Source organism: Macaca thibetana, chromosome 12 (assembly GCF_024542745.1).
Source record: "Macaca thibetana thibetana isolate TM-01 chromosome 12, ASM2454274v1, whole genome shotgun sequence".
NCBI classification, from domain to species: domain Eukaryota; kingdom Metazoa; phylum Chordata; class Mammalia; order Primates; family Cercopithecidae; genus Macaca; species Macaca thibetana.
This window is the reverse complement of record NC_065589.1, coordinates 1267862-1292790: the sequence shown is the minus strand read 5'-3', so window position 1 is coordinate 1292790 and position 24929 is coordinate 1267862. Positions and strand designations below refer to the sequence as shown.

The following is a 24929-nucleotide window of genomic DNA, read 5'->3' as shown; positions in this document are numbered from 1 at the left end:
GGTCTCAAATAAATAAATAAATAAATACATAAATAAAATACAATAAAAATTTAAAAATACAAAAAAGAAGGAGACAGGAGCTTGAGGGACTCTCATGGGTCAAACCTGAGATGATGAGTATCAAATAAAATCATGGTAAAAGGATAATAATCAACCGAATTAACTAGGGAAACCATGAGCCAATACTGATATAAGTAAATTGAACTCTGATTAAAGTTGAGATAGTTGAGATAACTGAAAGTTTGATTTTATTTCAAAAGTATCTCCCTACGATATACTTAACAATTACAAAGATTTCACAGTGGAGAAGCCTGGAAGGCAGCACCTGAATCAAGCAAGTAAAGTGCACATCACCAGGAAGAGGACTAACTGAATTCTGCACCACCTGATAGGATGCAGAGAAGAACCCAGCCTCCTCCTTGTACTACTCCAGCCAGAGGCGCAAAACCTAGATCTAATCAAAACGAAACACCAAACAAACCCACAATAAGGGACCCCACAAAATAACTGCTAATGATCATTAAAAGTGTCAAGCTCAGGCACAGGAACCATTCCGTTCTCCCAGTTTGAAGGAGACTACGGAGATCTGACAGTCAACTGTGATTCTGAACTAGATCCTTGCAATGGAATGCGAATGTGCTGCCTGATCAGAAGGTGGCAACACATTCATGTTAATTTCCTGACTTTGATGGCAGTATTGCGGTTAAGGAGGACGGTGTCTTGTCTATAAGTAAACATACCAAAATATCCCAGGGTAAGGAGGTCTCATGGTCCCAACTTACCCTCAGGTGGTTCGGATAAAGAGCTGTATAGTATCTGTACCTCCTCTGTAAATTCAAGATCGTTTTTTAAAAAAATTAATGGAGGATATGTACTACTTCTGTGATTAGAAAAACTAAACACCCTAGGCCGGGCGCGGTGGCTCACGCCTGTAATCCCAGCACTTCAGGAGGCCGAGGCAGGCGATCCCGGATCACGAGGTCAGGAGATTGAGACCATCCTGGCTAACACGGTGAAACCCCGTCTCTACTAAAAACACAAAAAATTAGCCAGGTGTGGTGGCGGGCGCTTGTAGTCCCAGCTACTTGGGAGGCTGAGGCAGGAGAATGGCGTGAACCTGGAGGTGGAGCTTGCAGTGAGTGGAGATAGCGCCACTGCACTCCAGCCTAGGTGGCAGAGCGAAACTCTGCCTCAAAAAAATAAAATAAAATAAAATAAATAAAATAAAATAAAATAAATAAAATAAAATAAAATAAAAACTAAACACCCTAAGGCCAGGCGCGGTGGCTCACGCCTGTAATCCCAGTGCTTTGGGAGGCCGAGGCAGGCAGATCACAAGATCAGGAGTTCAAGACCAGCCTGACCAATATGGTGAAACCCTGTCTCTACTAAAAATACAAAAATTAGCAGGGCATGGTGGCATGCATCTGTAGTACCAGCTACTCGGGAGGTTGAGGCAGGAGAATCACTTCAACCCAGGAGGTGGAGATTGCAATAAGCTGAGATCATGCCACTGCACTCCAGCCTGGCTCCATCTCAAAAAAAAACAAAAAAGAAAAACTAAGCACCCTAATTTGGAAATAAACGTCAATATAGGAGAGGGATAACACTGACCATTCCAGTTCAAAGTCAAAACCCAAATTTTGGGCCGGGCGTGGTGGCTCACGCCTGTAATCCCAGCACTTTGGGAGGCTGAGGCGGGTGGATCACGAGGTCAGGAGATCGAGACCATCCTGGCTAACATGGTGAAACCCTGTCTCTACTAAAAACACAAAAAAGTATCCAGGCATGATGGCGGGTGCCTGTAGTCCTAGCTACTCGGGAGGCTGAGGCAGGAGAATGGCGTGAACCCAGGAGGCAGAGGTTGCAGTGAGCTGAGATCCCGCCACTGCACTCCAGTCTGGGGGACAGAGCAAGACTCCGTCTCAAACAAACAAAAAACAAATTTTGACTATATCTGTTTAATCACGAGTTCAACTACAAGATGAATGCACACTTCACCCAAACTTTATATACCAAAGCATAAAGATATTATTATACTAAAGATACTGTTATGATACTAAAGTCTGTCACCCAATCATTTTCTCAAACTTCATAAAAGATTTTTTTTTCCTGGTTCATGTTCTTTCACAAGAAAGTAGATTTTTAAACCACCAGAAAGTGTCAAGAAAGCCACAGCACAACCCAGATATGCACAACAGCACATCCCAAGCAACTTCAAGATCCACGTGGGGAACTCCCCCACTCCCGCCCTAGAAAGCTGGCGTCCCCTGGTGCTCCATCTGGGCCAGCCACCAGCACTGCTGAGCCCCAATCGCACACTGCCCTAAAAGACAAACAAGAGGCAGAACTTGGACACTAGGCAAATGACAGTAACCCACGACATGTAACAGGAACCCTGCCCAACGAGAGTTAGGAATATTTAGGTAGGGTGAAAGGCAAGTGACTGCATCAATCAGCAAGGGCTTAAATACACACACATGCACACACACACACATTCCCACCACTACAAGACTCGGGGCAGGTAGAGAAGACAAGCATAAGTACACACTGGAATTAAAACACCCTAAGAAGAAGAATCCTAATGCATGCCAAATAAGTTCTTTTTTTTTTTTTTTTTTTTTTTTTGAGACGGAGTCTCGCGCTGTCTCCCAGGCTGGAGTGCAGTGGCCGGATCTCAGCTCACTGCAAGCTCCGCCTCCCGGGTTCCCGCCATTCTCCTGCCTCAGCCTCCCGAGTAGCTGGGACTACAGGTGCCCGCCACCTCGCCCGGCTAGTTTTTTGTATTTTTTTAGTAGAGACGGGGTTTCACCGTGTTAGCCAGGATGGTCTCGATCTCCCGACCTCGTGATCCGCCCGTCTCGGCCTCCCAAAGTGCTGGGATTACAGGCTTGAGCCACCGCGCCCGGCCCAAATAAGTTCTAAATATCCTAAAACAGCCTTCAATACAACCATACGGCCAACTGAGAACAATCTAAATACTACACAAGGTAACTGGGGCAAGATTTGACGGAAGAGAAAAGACCCTCACATCACCACCTCAGTTCTTCACAGGCCAGGTCCTCCTCTGAGACTGCAGAGCTGAGCCTGGGGACACCCGGGAGTCCTGTACACAGGCAGCCAGCAGTCTGCTGAGCTCGTTGTGCAGACGACAAAGGGAACACAGAACTTGGGTCTCAGAGGCTGGTCAGGCAGCTCCAAGCATGAGCAATTAGATCAAAATAGAAGCCTTGTTTCAAAAGAAAAAAATTGTATTCTTCAAACTGAATTGATTTCGTGCACACATACTGGTTTAAGCCAATGCTACGAGACCACCTAATCATCTACTTATCAGCAAATGTTTAAAAAGTAACTATAATTAAATCAGTAATATCATTTGAAACACTCAAATGAGCTAGGTATTAATAAAATTAGAAAGCATATAACATAAGAAGAGTGAAATTAAGAGTAATATACACATTGCTACAGAATAAAACACATTCGGACGATGCAGTGTATTTCATTTTGTTCACACCAGCCAGCAAATACTGGGGTGAAGAGTACACACTTGTATTCATCTAATAATATACACTCCGGAGTCAGCAAACTCCAACATAAAGAAGACAAAGCAAAGGAAAAGTGAATTTTAAGGTTCTATTCACACACACTTCAGAGTCTTCTATTGACAGGCTACAAGACACCAAGTAACATGGTTCTCAACTGTCGAATGGTTATAGCAGACAGGCAGAAAAGATCCCAAACGGCCATCCTTTCCTTTTTTTTTTTTTTTTTTTTAATTTTTAAAGAAAAAGAGTTACGCAGGGCAAAAAGTTTTCCATTCTAATTAATAAATCAGAAACCACACATCTTTTAATATTGAAAAGGAAGCCCTAAGAGGGAGAACTGTTTCTGAGCAAGTCACTTGCTTCAAAACCTCAATTTCAAAAATGGTAAAAGAGGCCGAGGGCCAGGCACAGTGGCTCACACCTGTAATCCCAACACTTCGGGGAGGCCAAGGTGGGAGGACTGCTTGAGACCAGAAGTTCAAGATCAGCTTGGGCCATATAGCAGAGTGAGACCCCCCCCCCACAACTCCCATCTCTACAAAAAACAGAAAAATTTAATTAGCCAGGTACAGTGCCTGTAGTATGCCTCCCAGCTACTCAGGAGGCGTCCCCAGGAGTTCAAGACTGCAGTGAGCTAAGATAGTGTCACTGTACTCCAGCTAGAGTGCCTGAGCAAGACCCTGTCTCAAGCAAACAAACTAGAGGCCAAGTTAGGTGGTTCACACCTGTAATCCCAGCACTTTGCACTTGCGGAGGCTGAAGCTGAAGGACTGCTTGAGTCCAGGAGTTCAAGACCAGCCTGGGCAACATAGCAAAACTCCATTTCCACAAAAAAATAAAAATTAGCCAGGCACCCCTATAGTCCTAGCTACTTGGCAGAAGCAAGAGGATTACTTGAGCCCAGGAGTTGGAAGCTGCAGTGAGTTGTGATCACAGCACTGCACTCCAGCCTGGGTGACAGACTGAGACTCTGTTTCAAAATAACTCGGTAAAAGTGCCAAATAAATGACCCCCTTTCAAAAACTATTTCTCCCCATTTTACCCTTGTACTGTTGTTTTCTCTTTGCTTCCTTACCTCTATTTGTTCCAGTGGGTCTGGTCCTTTTGGGACAAGAGCCCTTCTCTCTAGTTTTCCCATTTCCCCTAAGGCTGTCTGTTGTGGCAACCTCTTTAGAAGTGCATCTCTCTCCAGAGTCTCCACATGTAAATCTCCTAATAGGCCAGGAGCGGTTGCTATGCAGGTAGCTGCTGTCTTGGCACCCACGAGAAGGCTGCTTTCTCTCCCCGAGGAATCATCCATACTCAGAGGTTCGAAGGATGACCAAGGAGCAGGTGAGCTCAGCCACCGTGTCCTTCTCTGCCCGGCCCGAGGTGAGAAAGTCTTTGCTCACAGTACCCTACCAATGCCCAATGACTTAATCTAGCTGCCTGGGCCTAGAGCTGGACAGGTCTAACATGCAGCACAACCACTGAATTCACACTGCCACAGTTCCCTAAAAGGGCATTTAGAACAGCTTCTGCAGCTGAAATAATAATACACACGGACTGCACCTGGTTGAAGTTATTTCCCCACTCCAGAAAGAAACAAGTAGCACTCGGTCCAGCCAGCCAAACGAGCCGTGGTAAGAAAGTCAGCCTGCGCTGTGTTTAGAGGCTGACAGCAGGGCCAGGAAGAGGTGCATCCTGCTGGTGCGAGGTGCCACTTCAGGAGCCCCAGATGGTGCCGGGTCCTCTTTCAAGGACAGGGCAAGGCCAAGAACGTCACTGCTCCAACTCATTTATGCAATGCCCAGTCCACCCACACCATACAACAGGACGCTGGAAGATCGGACAAAGGAATCATGCAAAGAAAGGTGGCACATTACAGAAAACAAGCAAGAACAGAGAGGCAGCACTTAACCTGCTACACAAGACCGCTGTACACAAGAACACTTGGCTGCCTCAAGGACAGGAGGACCCTCAATACTGAGCTTGGTCACAGAAGGCACCTGCTCAGCATACCTGGGTCGCAAGTTTGTTGATCCAAGCACATGGAAATTTCTGGAGAAAGCTGCTCCACAAAGTCATTTGTCGAGACCACACATTCAACAGTCATCCAAGAATACAAAAGTGACACCTTGAGACCTGGCCTTCAGACTGGATTATTTCTACATTAGGCATATCCCTCAGAGCCTAAAAAGCTGATCGAGATTCTGGCAGCCCATTATAATTCACCAAAAAGTCAAGAAAAGACAACTTCAGAATATTACTTCTTTTTTTTTTTGAGACAGGGTCTCACTGTGTCACCCAGAATGGAGTGCAGTGGTGTGACTACAGCTCACTGCAGCCTCAACCTCCTGGGTGCAAACGAGCCTCCCACCTCAGCCTCCTGAGTAGCTGGGACCACAGAGGCATGCCACTAGGCCCAGCTAATTTTTTTCTATATTTTGTAGAGATGTGGGTCTCACTTTGTTTACCCAGACTGGTCTCAAACTCCTAGGCTCAAGTGATCCTCCTGCCTCGGCTTCCCAGAATGCTGGGATTACAAAGTGCATGTGTATTTATCACAGGCATAAGCCACCATGCCCAACCAGATCATTACCTTTTTAGCAATCAACACTATCCTATCTGTTCATCCCTCAAAATATGTATACGGCATCTGCCACGATCAAGTTAAGTCTGCTAAGCCACAGGGATCCAAACCAAGTAAAAGCATCATCAATACATTAATAGCACATCACCGGCTTAACGTGTAACCCAGGCTTGGAAGCAGTAAAATGAAGAGGGGAGTTAGTCCAAGAGGCTTGTGCATCTATCACATGAATTCAGGGAGGTGGCTGTCGGCCTTAGAGCTGGATCCTTGACAGAATGATGGAAACACTAACCCAGCAAGAGTCTAGACTAGAGGCCAATCCCCCGAAGGCAGCCGCAGACAGACTTGGTCCCAGTGCTAAAAAGCAGCGTGTTACTGCAGAGACAGGCCCCAAATGCATAAATGGCTTTAGGGCTGGGACTTCAATTTGTTCAGTTTTTCCAAAACATACTTAATGAATATGTACTTGGTGAAAAATAAATGCCGATTGAATCAATGAAAGATACTCAAAATTCCAAGAAACACAGGACAACTTTACAGCGTGTATTTCAGCACAGAATACCTACCTTGCTGCAAAGGCCTGGTTGGTCCCACTCCCGAACTAGAAAGAGCTGTGTGGGGAGGATATCCCCTTTGACCCTGCGCTTTAGAGAAGCCCCACACACACTCAAACGCTGGGTAAATCTGTCAAGATGAAATGTTTAAATGTGTGAACTTATAAAAGTTAAGGGCCAAGATAACAAAAATAAATAATTACAGATCTTAATTTCTCTGGGCCTGTCTCCTCTCCTGTAAAAAGGAGTTGATATTAATGTCTTTTGTATTACCATGAGGTTATATATGGAGAAAGCTTAACCCGAGTTGGCACACAGTAAACAGGTGTGGAGTTTTTTACTACTATTATCATCTGTGAGGACACCAGCACTGTAAGGCAACATAGCCCTAACTAACTCCTGCAAGTGGCTTCACTCTACCAGGCTCTACTTTTTAATTTCTGAGACAGAGTCTTGCTCTGTCTCTCCCAGGCTGGAGTGCAGTGGCTCAATCTTGGCTCACTGCACCTCCTGGGTTAAAGTTATTTTGCTGTCTCAGCCTCCCGAGTAGCTGCGACTACAGGCATGTGCCACTACACCCGGCTAATTTTGCATTTTTAGTAGAGATGGGGTTTCACCATGTTGGCCAGGCCAGTCTCGAACTCCTGAACTCAGGTGATCCACCCACCTTCGCCTCCCAAAGTGCTGGGATTACAGGTGTGAACCACCGGACCTGGTCAGGCTCTACTCTTTCCAACCAAAAACACGGGGCCTGTGATGGCTATACCCTAGAGCCCTTTCAAGGATCGACCCTTTACAGCAGGGCTCCTCAGCCTCAGTGCTGCTGACATTTTGAGTCGAATGCTTCGGTTGCAGGGGCTGCCCTGTGCACTACAGGATGTAAGCATCTCTGGCCGCAACCACTAGACAATTGTAGGTCACGACAACCACAAAGGTCTCTGGACACTGCCAGATGTGCCCTGGGTAACAAAAATCACCCCGGTGATAACCACTGCTAGAAATAAATAGCGTGATGACTGGTATACAGGAAGCAAAGAATAAAAAGTTTTAATAGGTGAAGATTTTTAAATAACAAAAGGATTTTTAAAAGGACCACAAAATCAGATGTTTTACGAGCGACTGTCAGCTCCAAGTGTTATCCTTCCAAACTTGAAAACTGAATTTCTGATAAACTGAGTTATCCAGGTTCTGAGGCATCTGTTTTAAAAAAAACAAAATGAAAATGAAAAATGAAAAACCCACTCAGAGATTTAGCTTTCTTTCTTTCTTTTTTTTTTTTTGAGACAGAGTCTTGCTCTTGTTGCCCAGGCTGGAGTGCAACAACATGATCTCGGCTCACTGCAACCTCTGCCTCCCAGGTTCAAGCAATTCTCCTGCCTCAGCCTCCCATAGCTAGAATTACAGGCATGAGTCACCACACCCAACTAATTTTGTATTTTTAGTAGGGACAGGGTTTCTCCATGTTGCTCAGGCTAGTCTCGAACTCCCGACCTCAGGTGATCTGCCTGCCTCAGCCTCCCAAAGTGCTGGGATTACAGGCGTGAGCCCCGTGCCTGGCCTCAGCTTTCTTATTTTTAAAAGGAAGGAGCTTAAGTCCTATAGGTCTAAAAGTACCCCAAGTCAGGCTGGGAGCAGTGGCTCATGCCTATAATCACAGCAATCTGGGAGGCCGAGGCTGGCAGATCATTTGAGGTCAGGAATTCGAGACCAGCCTGGCCAACACGGCAAAAATCCGTCTCTACTAAAAATACAAAAATTAGCCAGGCATGGTGGTGCATGCCTATAGTCCCAGCTACTCAGGAGGCTGACGCAGGAGAATTGCATGAACCTGGGAGGCGGAAGTTGCAGTGAGCCGAGATTGTGCCACTGCACTCCAGCCTGGGTGACAGGGTGAGACTCCGTCTCAATAAACTAAAAAAAAAAAAAAAAAAAGTATCCCAAGTCCCCAAGTCATAAGGCTGATAAGAACAGGTCCAGGGAGTAGCTCTGAACCTATTAAAAAAAAAAAAAAAGAAAAGCCCAAAATTGAAGTGAGGTCTCCTGACTCCCGTCCAGTCAAAGACACTATCCTTTCATTTCTTTTTTTTTTTTTTTCCAGGGGGATGGGGGGCAGTGCCATCCTAACCTGGATAAACATCTCAACTCTTTGTTGAGGCAGGGAGAAAGAATCACTGTCGTGCCTTCTGTACCTAAGACGGCAAGTACTGCTGCAGGTCTCACAAGGTCCACCCCAGGAACTTCTGAGACTACAGAGGGAAAAGGCAAGCCCTAGAGTAGGTCTGAAAAATGCTTATCCGAAGGAATTCATCAAGACTGCTCACCCCGCTTGCTGACTGCTGACTTTGGCATCAGTCACTTCTTACCTCTTCTTGCCCCAGGAGAGATCTGCAGCCACAGCACAGGGGTCTCTGGGACACAGCTAAGCCTCCTGAGAGACTGAAATGGGACAGGTAGGGGCTACATGAATAATGGTTTAATGAACATAGGCAGTATTAATAGATTAACACTGCACTGGGCCTGCTGTAGGGATAGTCTACCAAGGAATTTGATTTTTTAGCTTTAAAAGTATTGTAAAATATAACTCAACAAAACAATGTAAAAACCGGTAACCCCCCATGAGGCTTTCCCAAGAAATATATTCTAAAGTGTATCTTCAAAACTGTAATTTTAATTATACTTTAATTATAATTTTAATACATGACTTAAATAAAGACAGGATCTTATACCCATTCTTTCACCATTTGCTACACTTCTTTTCCTTTGAAAAGACATCATGGTCATCTTTCCAAGTATCAAATACAAATGTACCTCATTTGTTAACAACTACATGTTGAGTGGAGTAAACATACCTTCCTTAATAAATCCCCTCCTGACAGGACCCTTGAACTAATTTTTTTTTTCCCGACTATAAACAATGCTGAAAAGAACATCCTCTGCTCACTTGGGCCTGTACCTCCATAGGATAAACTGAACTGGAAATGGAATTACATGATTACAGGGAATGCATTAATAGATATCGCCAAGGTAAAACTGCCCACCTCTCTAAGACTTTAGTTACACTCACAACACCTGATTACAGAACAGCTGTCCTCTTCTCCTTTGAGGACAACTAAAATGATGCAGTTTATTTTGTTTTCCAGCCTGATGTTGGGGGAAATATGATTTTAATGGCAACTCTGATCATCAGTGAGACAAAAACCTTGTTGAGCTTACTGACCATTTGAATTTCTCTACTGTGAAGATCAAACTAATCACAACCAATCCATTCACCTTCCTACCAGTGTTTCAGCAATGCTCGTAAGACAAAGCAAAATCCACTTCTGGGCAGCACAGCAGTAGGAATGAACAGAAAGAATTACAAATTTAAGTGAAACTCAAGTTGTATGCCAAAAATAACATTCCTAAAGGGCACTCAGGCAAAAGTGATGAGAAAATACTATTAAAAAGGACATCTTTTGCCTCAATTAGTCACACAGTAGACAACATAAGCTGATGACCTGAGACACCTCAGCCTGCCAAATTCCATTTCATTCACAAACATTAACCTACCCTGCTTTAAGAGAAGGGCTCCCCCAAAAAGTAATTGTGCTTGCAGAAAAGCATCAAAGTGTATACTGTTTTGGGGGGTACGCAGACCTGGGTAGGTGGTAGACTGAGGCTAACTGACAAGGCCAGGATAGGGAAGCAGTGAAGTAGTTGAAGGCACAAACTAGAGCCAAACCACTAAGTCTAGTCTTTGCCTCAGGGTCTGCCTCGACCTGTGATGACAACAATACTTGCCTCCCACAGGGGATGGGAAAAGTGAGAAATGTCATGAATGGTGTGGCCCGTGGTCACTTCACCATGATCCACTACCAGTACTGGGTCACTCTGCTCCAGCTCTCCAAAGGCATCAAGATGCAACCGCGAGGAGCCCCGCCTCCTCCCCGACCTGCCCATCTCCTACACCCTCCAGCCCTGCCCCACACTGGTCTAGTAACTGGCGTTCCACATTCCTCCAACGTGCTCAACACAGTCCTGCCCCTGTGCTTTTCACCTCCTGTCCGCTCCTCTTAGAAAGTTCTTCCCCAGATCGCTGCCCACAGCTTGTTTGCTCACCGCAAGTTTGAATCGACTGTCGCTCAATCAGCAAGGCCTCCCCACTACGCCAAACTGCCGCTGTGTCCCCCACTCCCCTCCCCTCGATACTCCATTTTCCTCCTTCCTTCTTGTCCACATTGGACATACTGCATATCCGCTGGTGTGCTGACTGCCTGACACCCCCACCAAAACGTGACCTCCACGAAAGCACAGGAGAACACACCCGCTTCTTCCTCATTGCAGCCCACTTCCTAGAACAGTGTCTCTAGCATGGGCAGCTGTCAGATCAATACATTTACACTACCTCCTGAAGCACCACTAAAATGAGAGTAAAGGATTTTTAAAGATACAAATCACAACAACGAAGAATAGGACTAGAGATAAGAACATTAAAATACTGGAAGCTAGAAACTGGAAATAGACCTACAAGGGCTGAATCCCGTATCGGCAATGGGGAAGGCCAACTAGCAATATGACTGGAAGCCAGGAGACCTGAATCAAAAACAGAGGTGGCTGACAGGTTTAAAAGGAAGATCCCTAAGATGCACCCCACAACCTGCACAGTCCCTCTCCTATCACGGCAAAATGGCATCGCTTTTCTGTCTACAGAGAGAAGTAGAATCTTTGGACTAGAGACACCAGTTACAGAGGAGGGAAACAATTCTGCAAAGACGGAAGTAAGCTCTTCTATGCGTACTGCTGCGCTCCTAGGCCTCTCTCCTCAGGGCCACGTAGCCAGGCAAACGGCTACCAGATATTTTTCTGGGGAATCTGAAGAAACGCGAAGAAGCTGTAAGGAAATGGCCCGGCCAGGTGCCTCTGCAGTGAAAGCCACAGTCAGCAAGCCACAGACACAGGCTCAGAGGCCCTCTGGCTCACGAGCAGGCACAAGAACACCACTGCATAGCTGAGAAAAGGCTCTGACAAAAGCCAAAAACCCCAAAACAAACCAAAGCAGCCTCAATAGTGGCTTAAGGAAAACGAAACTAGGAAACAAAAAAAAAAAACAACCTCATTAATATCTTCAAACAGTTAAGAGAAGATACCACATTCATGAAACAAAAAATAGGTTATAAAATAGGAATAAAGGAAACAAGAAAAAGCTCTTAGAAATGAGAAAAACCTCAGTAGAAGGGCTGGAAGATAAACTTGAGAATAACTTCCAGAAAGAAAATGAAAAACCAAAGGGTACAAAACATCAGTTAGACAGGTGGAATGTGGTTTTCTTTTTTGAGATATATTGTACAGCATGGTGAATATAGTAAATAATAATGTCGCTTTCAAAAGAGTAAATTTCAAATGGCTTTCACAACAAAAAACTTAAAGTATTTGAAGTGATGAATTATGTTAACTTGATTTTATTATTTACAGTATTCATAAATCATAACATCGCTTTGTACCCCATAAATACGTACAAGTATAAATTGTCAATTTACGATTTATAAGATAAAAACAAAAACAAAAATCTTAGATGGGGGAGAAAAAAAAGAAAAAACTTAAGAAAATTATGAGTGCCAATCCAGAAGGTCCAAGAGTAGAAGTCTAGAAAGAGAGAGCAAATAGGAAGAAATTAAAGCAATAAATCAACAAAAATGCCCAGCATTGAAGAACAAGAGTTGCAAAGAAACAGGACCAAAAAGTAGGCAAGACATTGGATGAAAACAGTCTCCACGGGACATCATTGTTCTGGGAGTTCTGAATTTCACAGAAAGAAAAGACTCTGAGACCAGATGCAAAGCCTTCACTCCCAGCACTTTGGGAGTCTGAGGCAGGAGAATCACTCGAGGCCAGGAGTTCAAGACTAGCCTGGGCAACATGGAGAGCTCATGTCTACAAAAAGTTTTTTAAATTATCCGGGTGTGGTGGTGCATGCCTGTAGTCCCAGGTACTTGGCAGGCTGAGGCAGGAGCATCACTCAAGCCCCAGAGATCGCAGTCGCAGTGAGCTATGACAGTGCCACTGCACTCCAGCCTGGGCAACAGAGCAAGACGCTGTGTCTCAAAAAAACAAAAGAAAAGAAACAGAAAGAAAGAAGGAAAAAAAAGAAAGAAAAGCCTTCAGGTTTCATGGAGGAAAAGGTAGTCACATACAAAGGCTCTAACAATGTTATGTATCAATAGAAAGAAAAAAGAATCAGAACAGCTTAAGACTTCAATAACACTGGAAGCTTAAAGACAGTGGAGCAAAATGATGTCCAAACTCCTACTCAGGATAAGAGCAGAATGAAGCACTTTCGTACATACACATTCTCAAAACTTCATCTGCCATGCACCTCTCAGGCAACTAGTGAAGGCAAGTGAGAGAGTAAAATAAAGAGAATAACATAGGTTCCAGAAAAGTAAGGCTCCAACACAAGAGGGAGTGATGAGTTTTACAAGATTCCAGGCACAGACAAGCCTGCAGCAGATTGGAGGCGCTGGAAGAGATTTATTCAAGATAAAATGATAGGAATACTAATTTTCATCAAAAGAAATCAGACAATTTCTTGAAAGATTTAGACAATTGGTTCAGAATTTGGGGTTGAATTGTAGTGATAAAATACAGAAAACTGAGCAAGCAGCAAGCAAACAAAAACAGGTAACACTTGTAATAACCCAGGAAAACACAAAGTTATCCAGAAAAGGGAAAACAATCCTATTATACCACTTCGTCCAGCTGTAAATGGCAGTATGTAGTCATAATATAAACAATCAATACTGAACTAACCAAATCAAGCATATATCACTTTGGGCAGCCATGGATCTGTTTGCACTGAGAAGGCAGAGGGTGAAAGAAAGCTAGGAACTTCCTACCTATTCTTAGTGTCAAGCGAAGAGACATCACATGAAACAGGGGTGGGGGGACACAAATATAGATGTCAAGCAAATACACTCTTCAGAGTTGGAGGCAAAGATCAAGGAAATCTACTAAGGCTAAAGTAGATACTCTGCAGGGGAGGAAACACGATTGGGGAAGGACGTTGGCACTTCTTCCTTACAAGCCTTTCTAGGATTATCTGACTCTATAAATTACATGAAGACGTAACCTTGATTTGAAATAAGATTAATATGAATGCTAATAAAAAGTAGCAAGGGAGAGTATGTAGTCAATTCATTGTTACCAAATTAACAGCAAGTATCAACAAGATGATTAACACAACCACATGACGTCCAGACACGTGTCAGAACAAGTGTCTGGCTCATCTTCAACGGTATTCGAGGAACTTCAGTGTGCTTGGTAAAACAATAGCCTACTAGGGATTTCACTTCTAAAATGTCTCTGACTTTAGAAATACCAAAAAATAACATGTAACTGATTTTTAAAATATACACATGAAAAAAGGTTCTTTTCATTATTTTGTTGGTTTCCAAATGTTGAACGCTGTGGTGCTTTCACAATTTAAGGGGAAAAGTATTCTGACACATTATACTGGTTGGGGTTCTCTGCTTTTCTACTTGGTGAAAAACCTTTACATGCATTTTGGACTTTGTGTCATAACTTGGCAACGGGGAAAGCTGTATGGTATGCTTCTTCCAGAACTTGGTTACTGCTTACCAGAAGAGGGAAAAGCTTCGTATCACCATTTGCCTATGGGATGGATGCACAATGAACGGGCCATACCAAATAAAACTACCACTTTGTACTCTAAAAAGCATGTTCTCTGCTTAGGCCCTTTCTGTAAGTTTCAGTTGGCACGCACTAATGGAGAATCCATAAGACCCATGAAGGATCGTAAGTGATCCCAGTGGACCCAGCGCAATCATCTCAAATTCTGTTCAGGTCAGAGTATCTCAGATAAAACTCACTGAAGGGCATCAAGTCCTTCAGTACACAGTCTGAGCCAAGCCCTCTACCATTTGCAATGGCAAGAGTATACCAAATTCTCAACCTGTTGCCCACGTATGCCACCAACTATAAATGCCAGCCTCCTCCTTCCTAGTCTTCCTGTACACTCAACGCCACCTGGAAAAACTCTTACTCGTCTTTTACCAGTTCAAGGACCACATTCTATAGGAAGACTTTCCAACAGGTAATCACAGCTTGTTTCCTACGTCCACACCTTATATATGTTTCTATCATCAAACTTATGACACTGTAATGTAATTACTCTTCTACAAATGAGTTTCTCACACTAGACCACAAGCTGCTTGAGGAAAAGAAAAATCTATACCCTTTTTTGTTGGTTTTTTGAGACGCAGTCTCACTCTGTCGTCCAGGCTAGAGTGCAGTGGTACAATCTCGGCTCACTGCAACCTCCGCCTCCTGGGTTCAAGAGGTTCTCGTGCCTCAGCCTCTTGAGTAGCTGGGATTACAGGCGCGCGCCACCATGCCCAGCTAATTTTTGTATTCTTAGTAGAGACGGGGTTTCACCATGTTCATCAGGCTGGTCTCGAACTCCTGACCTCAAGTGTCCACCCGCCTTGACCCCCCAAAGTGCTGGGATTACAAGCGTGAGCCACTGTGCCCAGCCGAAAAGTCTATATCCTCTTAACCTCTGTATCTGCAGAACCCTTAACCTTACACAGCAATTTCCAGCAAATATTTTTTTGAATTGAAATGAAGAAGTGAGGCCATGAGGCTGAAGTTAGACAACTGGAAGGCCAAAACAACAAAACCTGGAAAAATACTTAATTACTCAAGAAGAAATTCTCCCACCAGGCCACTGAGAAGTTAGCTTTGCCCACTACAGGGGACACTGTGACAGGGATTGGATTAAGCCAAGTGGCGCTGAGGGACGGGACATAGGTCAACTATGTCTTAGAGGTACTCTCCTTACACTCAATGCACTTTTACCCCAATGACGTTAATTTGACTCATGATAAGATGAGCTAAGTCCCTTAAACAGTGCTTGGTATCAAGCAAAACTAATGGTAGTAACAGGAAAGTTTAATCCTCGTGATGAATTATTTAACGGGGTTTCAAATGCTGTCCCTGAGACTTGAGGCAGTGTAGGCTCCAGCTCCATTTTCTCCAAGTCTAAAACTCTTGATAGGTTGATGTTTCAGACCCAGAGATTCGGCAATTCAAACGACGGAAAGAATTCTTACCCAAACACTTTTTCAACTATTTTTAAATACTGTTGCCAAGTATCCTAATATCATGTGTACTTAATGAATTTAGCCTAGGGATACTTTTAGCTGTGCAAAAATCAAAATGTAAACCTAAGCACTACGTTTCATCCAGTGTTTCAGCATCCCAGATTTGCTTCCCTAAATGAACATTAAGCTTATTATGCAATGTGCCGCTACTAGGAGCCTTAGACAAAATCCTAATTGTGACTTAACCTATCTTAATAGGGTTTTAAGGAAGTTACCTGCTAAGAAAGTGACTGATTATCCTTAAGCAGACACCAAATAAATGTGAAGTCACTGCTTGAGGGCTTAGGGTATAGGGTAGCTATGAATCTGAGAACATAAAACGCAAAACTGAGGGGCAAATCGTCATGTTCCTGAAGATTACGACTCATCCACCTTCCTTCAGACGTTTCATTTGACCACAAGCACTGTTTAATAAGCAAAGTCCAAGTCGACTTCTTTCGATTTTACATGGCGTCCAAACACCATGTCAAGTCTGACCCTCTCATTTTCTAAGTCGAATGGAGAGGATATGTAGCAGCTAGCCCTGAGCACCTAATCCCTTTTCAAAGGAGCTACGCACAAAAATACCCTAGCAACATGCCACGGTGTCAGAAAGGCTCAGGTTCCCAACACCATGCGGGGCAGCCATTAGGAACTCAGGAAGTGCTTCCTCTAAGCGGGGGAAACCTAGGAAGGCTTCCTGAACGAGGGGTATTTGCGCCGAGCCTTGACGTGAGTCTCGGACAGTGGCAGTGCCTCCAGGCCACGCGGGAGGGAGGGAAGGACACCCCGGGCCGGGGCACAACCCGCGGGCCGGAGCCGCCCGCGCCCATCCCGCTCAGGCCGCAGCCAGGCACGGCACCCTCCCGTCCCCGAGCCACGTCGCTGCTCGTGGGCTTGCGGGGCACTCCCCAGGTCTCACCTCGGGCCCCACACCAGAAGGAGAAAGCTAGGGGCCGCGCCAGCTCCGCCCTCCCCCGCGGGGCGGCGGGCCCCAGCCCGGGCACAGGAAGGCCACGTCCCCGGGGAGGGACGCCCGACTCGATGGTCTGCGCAGGGCCCGTCGGCCCCACGTGACGTGCGCGCAGCCAATCCCGGAGAGGCCCCGCGATCATCGAGACGGCGGCGGTGGTGGGCTAGACCAGTTTCGCGTGGCCGCTCGCCGTCCCCCGCCCAGTCGTCCTCGGCGCCCCAGCTCGGTGCTGCCGCCATCTTCCTGGAGGACAGGAGCAGAGGCGAAGGCTCCCCCTCCCCGTGATCGCTCCGCACTCCCGCCACCACCTGCCCTCCCCCGACCGCCTCTCTCCTCCTCAGTGGGCACCTGTCTCCTTCTAACAAACGGCCTTCCCCCGACTCCAGTTACCCACCGCAAGGCGAAGATTCTCATTACCTGTTCCACTCTTATTAGCATAAGAAAACCGAGCTCATAAGGTAGGAACTGTGGCGAAACAGGGACAAGCCGCCATCTTGGTAAAGGAGAAGAGGCTACGCTTGACCTCCCCCCCACCCCCAGCCTCTATATGGCCAACCGCCGTGGGAGGAGCACGGCGCTTGCGCAGAGGCGGACAACGCGAACGAGTCTGGGCTTGCGCACTCGGAAGCCGGCCGCATGGGGGAGGGGAAGAAGGCCGGGCCGCGCTGAGCCAGGAAGGAGTTGGCAAAGGGGCGGGGTGACGCGGTGACGCAATCCGCCTGCGCGCTGGGCGGGACGGGGTGTGAGCCGGCCGCGGGCTCTGGGCGGGTCCGCGGTGCGGTCGGTCGGTGCCTATTCTCGGGCTGTTTGGCGGGTGAGTGTCTCGCCAGTGTACGCCGCCGTGGCGGGGGCACAAGTTGCGGGCCGGCTCTCCCGAGGAGGTGCGGAGGACGCCCCGCTCGTCCCATACTCTCCGGGGGTGGTCGGCCCGCCCTGGGGTGCCGGCGGGGGGGGGGTGGGGGAGGGGCGGCCGGGCCCGGGCTCTTCGGCCCCTATCGTGGGCTTCGCTGTCCCGGGCGGTCCTAGTGCCGGTGACAGTGGCTCCGACACGGGCAGGGCCGGGCGCGGGAGTGAGGATTCCGGTGACCCCCTGGCGACCCTAAGGGAATTCCACTGCGCGGTCGTCGGTTCTGGGCCTCGGGGCGTCGAGTGCCGCCGAGGTCGGGAGTTTTGGTGCTTGGAGGGAGGATACAGGTTTAGACCCGAACCCGAGGAACACTTAGCGCTTGTGTGGCCATCTTGTCTTTCTAACGGTGCCATTTCCTCCCGGAGGCGTGGAGGACTGGCCAGCTCCCAAACCTCCAAGCCCATCGACTGGATGCGGCGGATAAGCGGGGAGAGAGCCACTAGGCCCTGCCTGCGGGTACCTTCGGCGAGGAGAGGCGACGAAGGGCTGCACCAGCGAGGCACGGACAGGCAGCAGGGGGTAGGGGATGGGGTTGGAGGCCGCCGAGTTTGTCCGGGGAGGAGAAGCAAACCTGTGGTCTCCATAATCTCAGTGAAGTCCCAACTGTGACCTGGCCTTCGGGCCCAGATAACACCTCGTTGGTTTTTTACGTTTTCGGTCTAATTCTTGTCGGTACCCCCAGACCCTCTGTCCACGCAAACGCATGACCCAACTGTACTGAACTTCTTGTAGTTCAAACTTCCACACTTCTGGCTATGGCCCAAAAACTCTTAAATCTGGTTACCTCCCACCTTAACTGCCTTCTCCTTACCTAGTCCCTGCTTGTGGGATTCCGCCCAAATTAGATTTCCTCCAGACAAGCTTAGGTGTTTGCCTCATGTTCCAGATGGTGTTTGTCCACTGGACTGTTGGTACCGTGAGGGGCAGGGCACATGTTAATATTGTCACCCATACCCATTGCCTCGGTTGGTGTCTGTCGCCTAGTAGATTCTCAAGTACTTTTCGAATGACTTAAATCGCAGTGCTTGGCGATATATTTAGTGTTTCAAAATAGTTTTGCCGTCATAAAGAAAAATATGATGGTGTAGGGGTCATGAAAGCTGATTCTTGATACTTCTGATTTGAGCTTCATTGTTTTCACTGATTTTTTGATAGCTCCCATTAGTGGATTCTTGGCACCACACAGCATCCTAACTCACGATGTGTACTGTTATGTCTCATTTTGGCATTGATCTCATTAGCTATAAAGGTTGTCCTGATTTTTTTTCCCCGACTTCCACCTTGATCTCTCTCACCAGTGCCACAGCCCAGAATAAAGAACAAGAGCGTTTTAATTAGACTAGATTTACATTCTGACTGACTTTTAAACTACCAGTGTGACCTAGGGAAAGGGGCCCGGGTTTCCCTGTATCATTCATAAATGTAACTCAGGGCCCCTTTTTATTCCCAATACCAGCATACAGAAACTGCTGTAAAAGAAAAAGTTGTGGGTTTTTGTTGCTGTTGTTTTGTTTTGTGTGTGTGTGTGCGTGTGTGTGCGCGCGCGTGTGGAGGAAAGGGAACACCGAAACTCATTTGGCAGCAGAATTGAGGTGAGGCCATTTGTATAGTCTATTCTGTTAGTGGTCATACATGCCACTTATCCCTGTCCCAGTCCCTGTTAGGAGTGTTATGTAATTATGCTGAACGTGGACCTTCCCCAAACCCAAAGAATCCAGATGCTTTGAATAAGAGATCATGGACCTTTCGAGTTCTACATGGCAGGATGTTCTTCATCTTGTATCTTTTGTTTTGGGAAAAGTGGTTTTTTATATGTATTGGGATGCGCGTCTTCTGTGGAAGAAATAAGCTGTGGGTCAAGATTAAAGAACTTTAAACAACTTCTGGCATGTGGAATAAACACGATCTGAAGAAATAAAATTTTCATTTGACTACATTTTTTATCCAATTTGCACCCAGTGTTTAAGTTAATCACAGTGGTTGGCAGTTTGTGTTGCTGGATCAAGGCTTTCTCACTGAAAACCATGTGCTTCAAAGGTTCATTATTCGTCTTTCACCTTCCATTTCACATTAGTTAATGAATTATGAGAGAAAACATTGTGGATCCAAGTTACGTTTCTGAAAAAAACAGATAGCAGGAGAAACTTGGTGAAGTCAAAGCAAAGTTGAAATGTCAGTTTAAGACAAATGGTTTCTCCATTTTCCCATATGTGTGCACAGGGTTCAGTGAGGCTGAGGGGGTTCTGTGGAGGTATGGGAGAGGTGCTCTATGGTATTTTTATGTTGCACTGTGTGGGTTTGAAATCAGATGCATGTAATAGGTAGTGAGGCAAGTGCCTGATCTTTTCTATCCTCAGAATTGGCATTTAATCCTTCCATGTGAACTTGAAGCTCATTTTATCCAATCGTTTAAGAAAAAAGCCACACCATTAGGGATTCCAGTTAGAAATGGACTAAATAATATGCTGATTTGGGGAAAATAAAAGTGATTTGATTTATGTAGGACCTGTTTTCTAGTTTGGTCCCTACTTGTTTGGATTTTTAAAAACTCTGTTGTAAATGATGTGCCCCCTTTTCTATTCCTTGATATTCATTGCTGGTACTTGACTTACTTGAGGTCTTATATTCAACTACCTTACTAAATTATCTTATTCTAGAATTTTTTTAACCAGAATATTTGTATTTTCTTTTTTTTTTTTTTTTTTTTTTTTTTTTTTGAGTCTTGCTCTCACCAGGCTGGTGCAGTGGTGTGATCTCAGCTCACTGCAAGCTCCGCCTCCCGGGTTCAGGCGATTCTGCCTCAGCCTCCCAAGTAGCTGGGACTACAGGCCTGCGCCACCACACCTGGCTAATTTTTGTGTTTTTAGTAGAGATGGGGTTTCACCATGTTGGCCAGGATGGTCTCAATCTCTTGACCTCGTGATCTGCCCCCCCTCGGCCTCCCAAAGTACTGGGATTACAGGCATGAGTTACCGCGCCCAGCCGAGTATTTGTATTTTCTGTGTATTCAGTCCAATCAGCAAAAAAGTGTTTTGTTTTCATTTTCTTGTTTCATTATATTCAGTAAACTCACCAAGGTAGTAGTAAATAATCATGGTGAAATTGCAGTGTCTACATCTTACCTGGATCTTGATTCACATGAAAAAAAATGAGAGAATGGGGAATATGAATACTGATTGGATATTTGATTGCATTAAGGAACTAGCTATGGGTGATGGTTTGTCATTTTTAGGAGCCCTTATTTTTAGATATGCATAGTGGAATATAAATGAAATGTTGTATCTCGTATTTGCTTCATAATCATCCAGGCAGTGGCAGTGATGATTGTGGAAATAGATGAAACATTATTGACCTTGAGTTGCTAATTGTTGAAGCTGGATAATGGACAGCACATGAGGGTTTTGTTCGCTTTTTGTATAGGTCTTCATGTAAAAGTTTTCATGTAAGTGTTTTAAAATAATTATGGAAAGGCATTCCTGCCTAATTATCGGTTGTCATTTAAATAGATTTAATTTTCTATTGTTTAGAGAATAGCATTTGCCATTGGTTTTCAGAAATATTCTGATTAGATTTAAGCAGTTTTCCTTTTTTTCTTTTTTTGAGACAGTCTCACTCTGTCACCCAGACTGGAATGCAGGAGCAACATCTCGGCTCACTACAGCCTTCACCTCCTGGGCTCAAGGGGTCCTCCCACCTCAGTCTCCCACTTAGTTGGGACTACAGGTGCCCGCCACCACACCCAGCTAATTTTTTTGTATTTTTTGTAGAGACGCTGTTTCACCACATTGCCCAGGCTGGTCTTGAACTCCTGAGCTCGAGCGCTTCTCCTGCCTCAGCTTCCCAAAGTGCTGGTATTACAGGCGTGAGCCACCACACTTTGCCAGCAGTTTTCTTAGTGTTTTCATTACGTTTGGTTGCTGAATTTTATATGTCTCATCAGCATCTATTAATGCATGATTTTTTTTTTCCCAGTATTGTGTTGTTGGATTAATATTGATAGATGCTTTTGGTACATTCCTGCAATCTAATTGCTAGCAAATATTTTACTCAGGATTTTAGCATTTTTATTTGTGAGATTGACCTATGGTGTTCATTCATTCCTTTGTTCCTTTCTTATGTCTCCATCTGGGTTGGTTACTGAAACTGTGCTGTCTTCATAGAACAAACGGTTTTCCCTTTTTTCAGTAGAGGCTTGGAATAGTTAAATGACTTTGGTCTTGTCCAAGGTTAGATGGAGTTCAACTCTAACGTCAAGTCTTGGTCCTTTTCACTGGTATCTTTAATCAGCTGCTCAGTGATACTCGTTTCCTGCAGATTTTCCAGTTTTTGGTTCTGTGTTGGTAATTTACGGTGCCCTTTTTTTACATTTTCAGATTTGTGGCCATTTTGCTACATGTGGACTCCTCTGTCATTATTTTAGCTCTTTTCTATATTTGCTATTTTTTCCTTAATTGGGCTTGTGAGGAATTTGTTTTAGAAAACCAGCTTTTGAGGCCGGGCATGATGGCTCCCGCCTGTAATCCCAGCACTTTGGGAAACCAGGATGGGTGGATCACCTAAGGTCAGGAGGTTTCACCTGGCCAACATGGTAAAACCCCATCTCTACTAAAAACACAAAAATTAGTTGGGTGTGGTGGCGGACACCTATAATCCCAGCTGTTCCGGAGGCTGAGGCAGGAGAATTGCGTGAATCCGGGAGGCAGAGGTTGTAGTGAGCTGAGATCGCGCCAGTGCACTCCAGCCTGGGCTACAAGAATGAAACTCCATCTCCAAAAAACAAAAAGAAAACCAACTTTTGGATTTGTTTACTTTTCTTTTTTCCCGGCTCATAATTCATTTTTTCTCTTTATTGATTTCCTGTTGTATCTTGTAAGTTTTGCTTTTATCTTCCTTCCATTGCTTTCTAGAGATTGCTTGTGGCTTTGCTTTTGTTACTCTCCTTGATCCCAGGGATATCCAGTAATGTTACAAATTACTGGGAGTTACTTTTCATCTTTTTCCCCCCAATTTAAGCAGATCATTATTTGAGAACATTGACTGTAAAAATGTTTTTCAAATTTTGGTTAGGCTTTTTTTTTTTATGGTAGATATATGACTTTCAACATCTTTTAAGGTATTGATTCAAGTTTCTCTGTGTCTGCTAAATGAGATTTATTTGTTGTAGTACTCAATTCTTCTCTGTCCTTGCACATACTGTGTTTACTGAATCTGTCCAGTTCTCGGAGAACTATTAAAGTTTCTCACTTGAATTGTGTTTTTCTTAAGTTAACTTTGTATTTTTCCTAGTTCTTGCTTTATGTGTTTATCTACAGTGATTATTTGAACATATAGGCTTATGAATATTGTATCTTCCCTATAAATTGTTGCTTTTATCATTATAACTTGTTATCCCTGTTATTCTGCTTACTTATTTTTACTCTGATTCCCACCTTGGCTGATAATAGTGTTGTGGCTCCTCCATGTTTGTACTAGCCTGCTATTTTTTACCTTGTCCCTTTATTTTCAGCCTTTCTTTGTTCCTTTGTTTTAAGCATATACCTTATAGCTGGACTATTTTTTTGTTTTTTTAGGCCAATCTGTCTCCTCCTTTAAGCAGATAATTTGGTTATTTCACATTTGTACTGATGACTGATGTTCTTGAATTTTGTCCCCATTGTGCTGATTTAGGATTACTTCTGATTTTGTTTCTTCTTGTTCCTTTTCCGTATTTTTGCTGGTTTGATGAAGTTGCTATTTCCTCCATATTTTTCTCTTAATTTGTTATTTTAACAATTAATTTTTTTTAACTTTCATAATCAGATACTTACCTGTATATTATTTGAAAACAAGATGCCAACTCCTTCTGCCAAAACTGTCTATATTCCATCTGACCGTTCTGTTTCCCTTTGGGAAGTTCTACTCCACACTCACACTTGCCCTCAATTCTTAGGTTTTGCTGAGGTTAAAGGCTCCTGAATCTTTCTGCTACCATCCTTCGGTTAACCAAGCCAAATAACACTGGGGATGCAGGGATCTCATTTCTTCCAAGGTAGTTGGGAACATTTCCAGTCAAAGGGGAAACAGAGTACACAGTATTCAGGAAGTTAAGATTTAGGGGAGGGGAATCGAGAGGCAAAGTGAGAGAAGCTTTTTAATAAGTTTCTGAGCTCCAGAGGGAATAAAATTTGACAGCAGTCCTCTTTCTTGGTGGTGTTACTGAAAGTGAGCCGACAGACTCCATGCTTTCCAAAGCTTCAGGGTTTCTAACATTTGTATAAAAATTCCACTATCTCTGGCCGGGCGCGGTGGCTCACACCTGCAATCCCAGCACTATGGGAGGCCGAGGCAGGCAGATCATGAGGTCAGGAGATTGAGACCATCCTGGCTAACACGGTGAAACCCCGTCTCTACTAAAAATACAAAAAAAAAAAAAATTAGCCAGACGCATCTCAAAAAGAAAAAAAAAATTCCACGTATCTTTAAAACTACTGTCACATTTCTCAAACACTCAGATGCCTTCAGTCCTATTTCCTTTCCTCATAAATGTAGTTCACGTTGCTCCCTGTACCCCAGTGTCAAATTCTAGTTCTCAGGTAGCTCTAGGAAACTCAGATGGGTGGCAAACATGTTCATGTTACAGTCTGTATGTAATGGCGTCCCTTACTCCTTGAAAGGTTTCAAAGAGAGAGGGGAAATGACATAATTCCAGAGGTCAGGGAAGTGTATATCCGTGTGTATCCCATTTGTGTCCCTAGTGTCTAACATATAATCAGTACTGAAAAAAAATTGGAATATTATTGAAAATATGGAATATATGTGTACATGTATAGATACAGTTGTTTTTATCAACTTAAAATTCTTTTTAATTTTTTAATTTTTTTGTAGAGGTAGGGTTTTGCTATGTTGCCCAGACTGGTGTTGAATTTCTGGCTTCAAGCAATCCTGCCTCTGCTACCCAGAGTGCTGGGATTACAGGCATGAGCCACTGCACCCAGCCACCATCTAATTTTTTTTTTTTTTTTTTTTTAATATGGAGTCTCGCTCTGTCGCCCAGGTTGGAGTGCAGTGGCATGATCTCAGCTCACTGCAACCTCTGCCTCCCAGGTTCAAGTGATTCTCCTGTCTCAGCCTCCTGAGTAGCTGGGATCACAAGCACATGCCGCCGCGCCTGGCTGAATCAATATGTTTAGTAGAGATGGGGTTTCACCATGTTGGCCAGGCTGATCTCCAACTCCTGACCTCAAGTGGTCTGCCTACCTTGG

The 24929-nt window shown here is 44.8% G+C and overlaps 2 protein-coding genes across 5 annotated transcripts in view; one reads left to right on the top strand and one right to left on the bottom strand.

Annotated features, from left to right (window-relative positions):
- The window catches only part of HDLBP (high density lipoprotein binding protein), an 88872-nt gene extending 71407 nt beyond the window's left edge, over window positions 1–17465 (bottom strand). The window contains exon 1 of one of the 3 annotated variants that reach the window (XM_050751943.1): window positions 17199–17465. The gene's annotated coding sequence lies outside the window, so the exon portion shown is untranslated. Of the gene's footprint in view, window positions 1–9034; window positions 9054–16730; window positions 16857–17198 lie in introns of those variants that run through there. The other 2 variants (XM_050751945.1, XM_050751947.1) reach the window with 2 other exon arrangements.
- The window catches only part of SEPTIN2 (septin 2), a 40719-nt gene continuing 32593 nt past the window's right edge, over window positions 16804–24929 (top strand). Inside the window, exons 1-2 of one of the 2 annotated variants that reach the window (XM_050751983.1) lie at window positions 17540–17595; window positions 18054–18170. In XM_050751983.1, the coding sequence (XP_050607940.1) occupies window positions 18100–18170 (71 nt within the window). In that variant the 5' untranslated portion in view covers window positions 17540–17595; window positions 18054–18099. Of the gene's footprint in view, window positions 17240–17539; window positions 17596–18053; window positions 18171–24929 lie in introns of those variants that run through there. The other variant, XM_050751982.1, reaches the window with a different exon arrangement.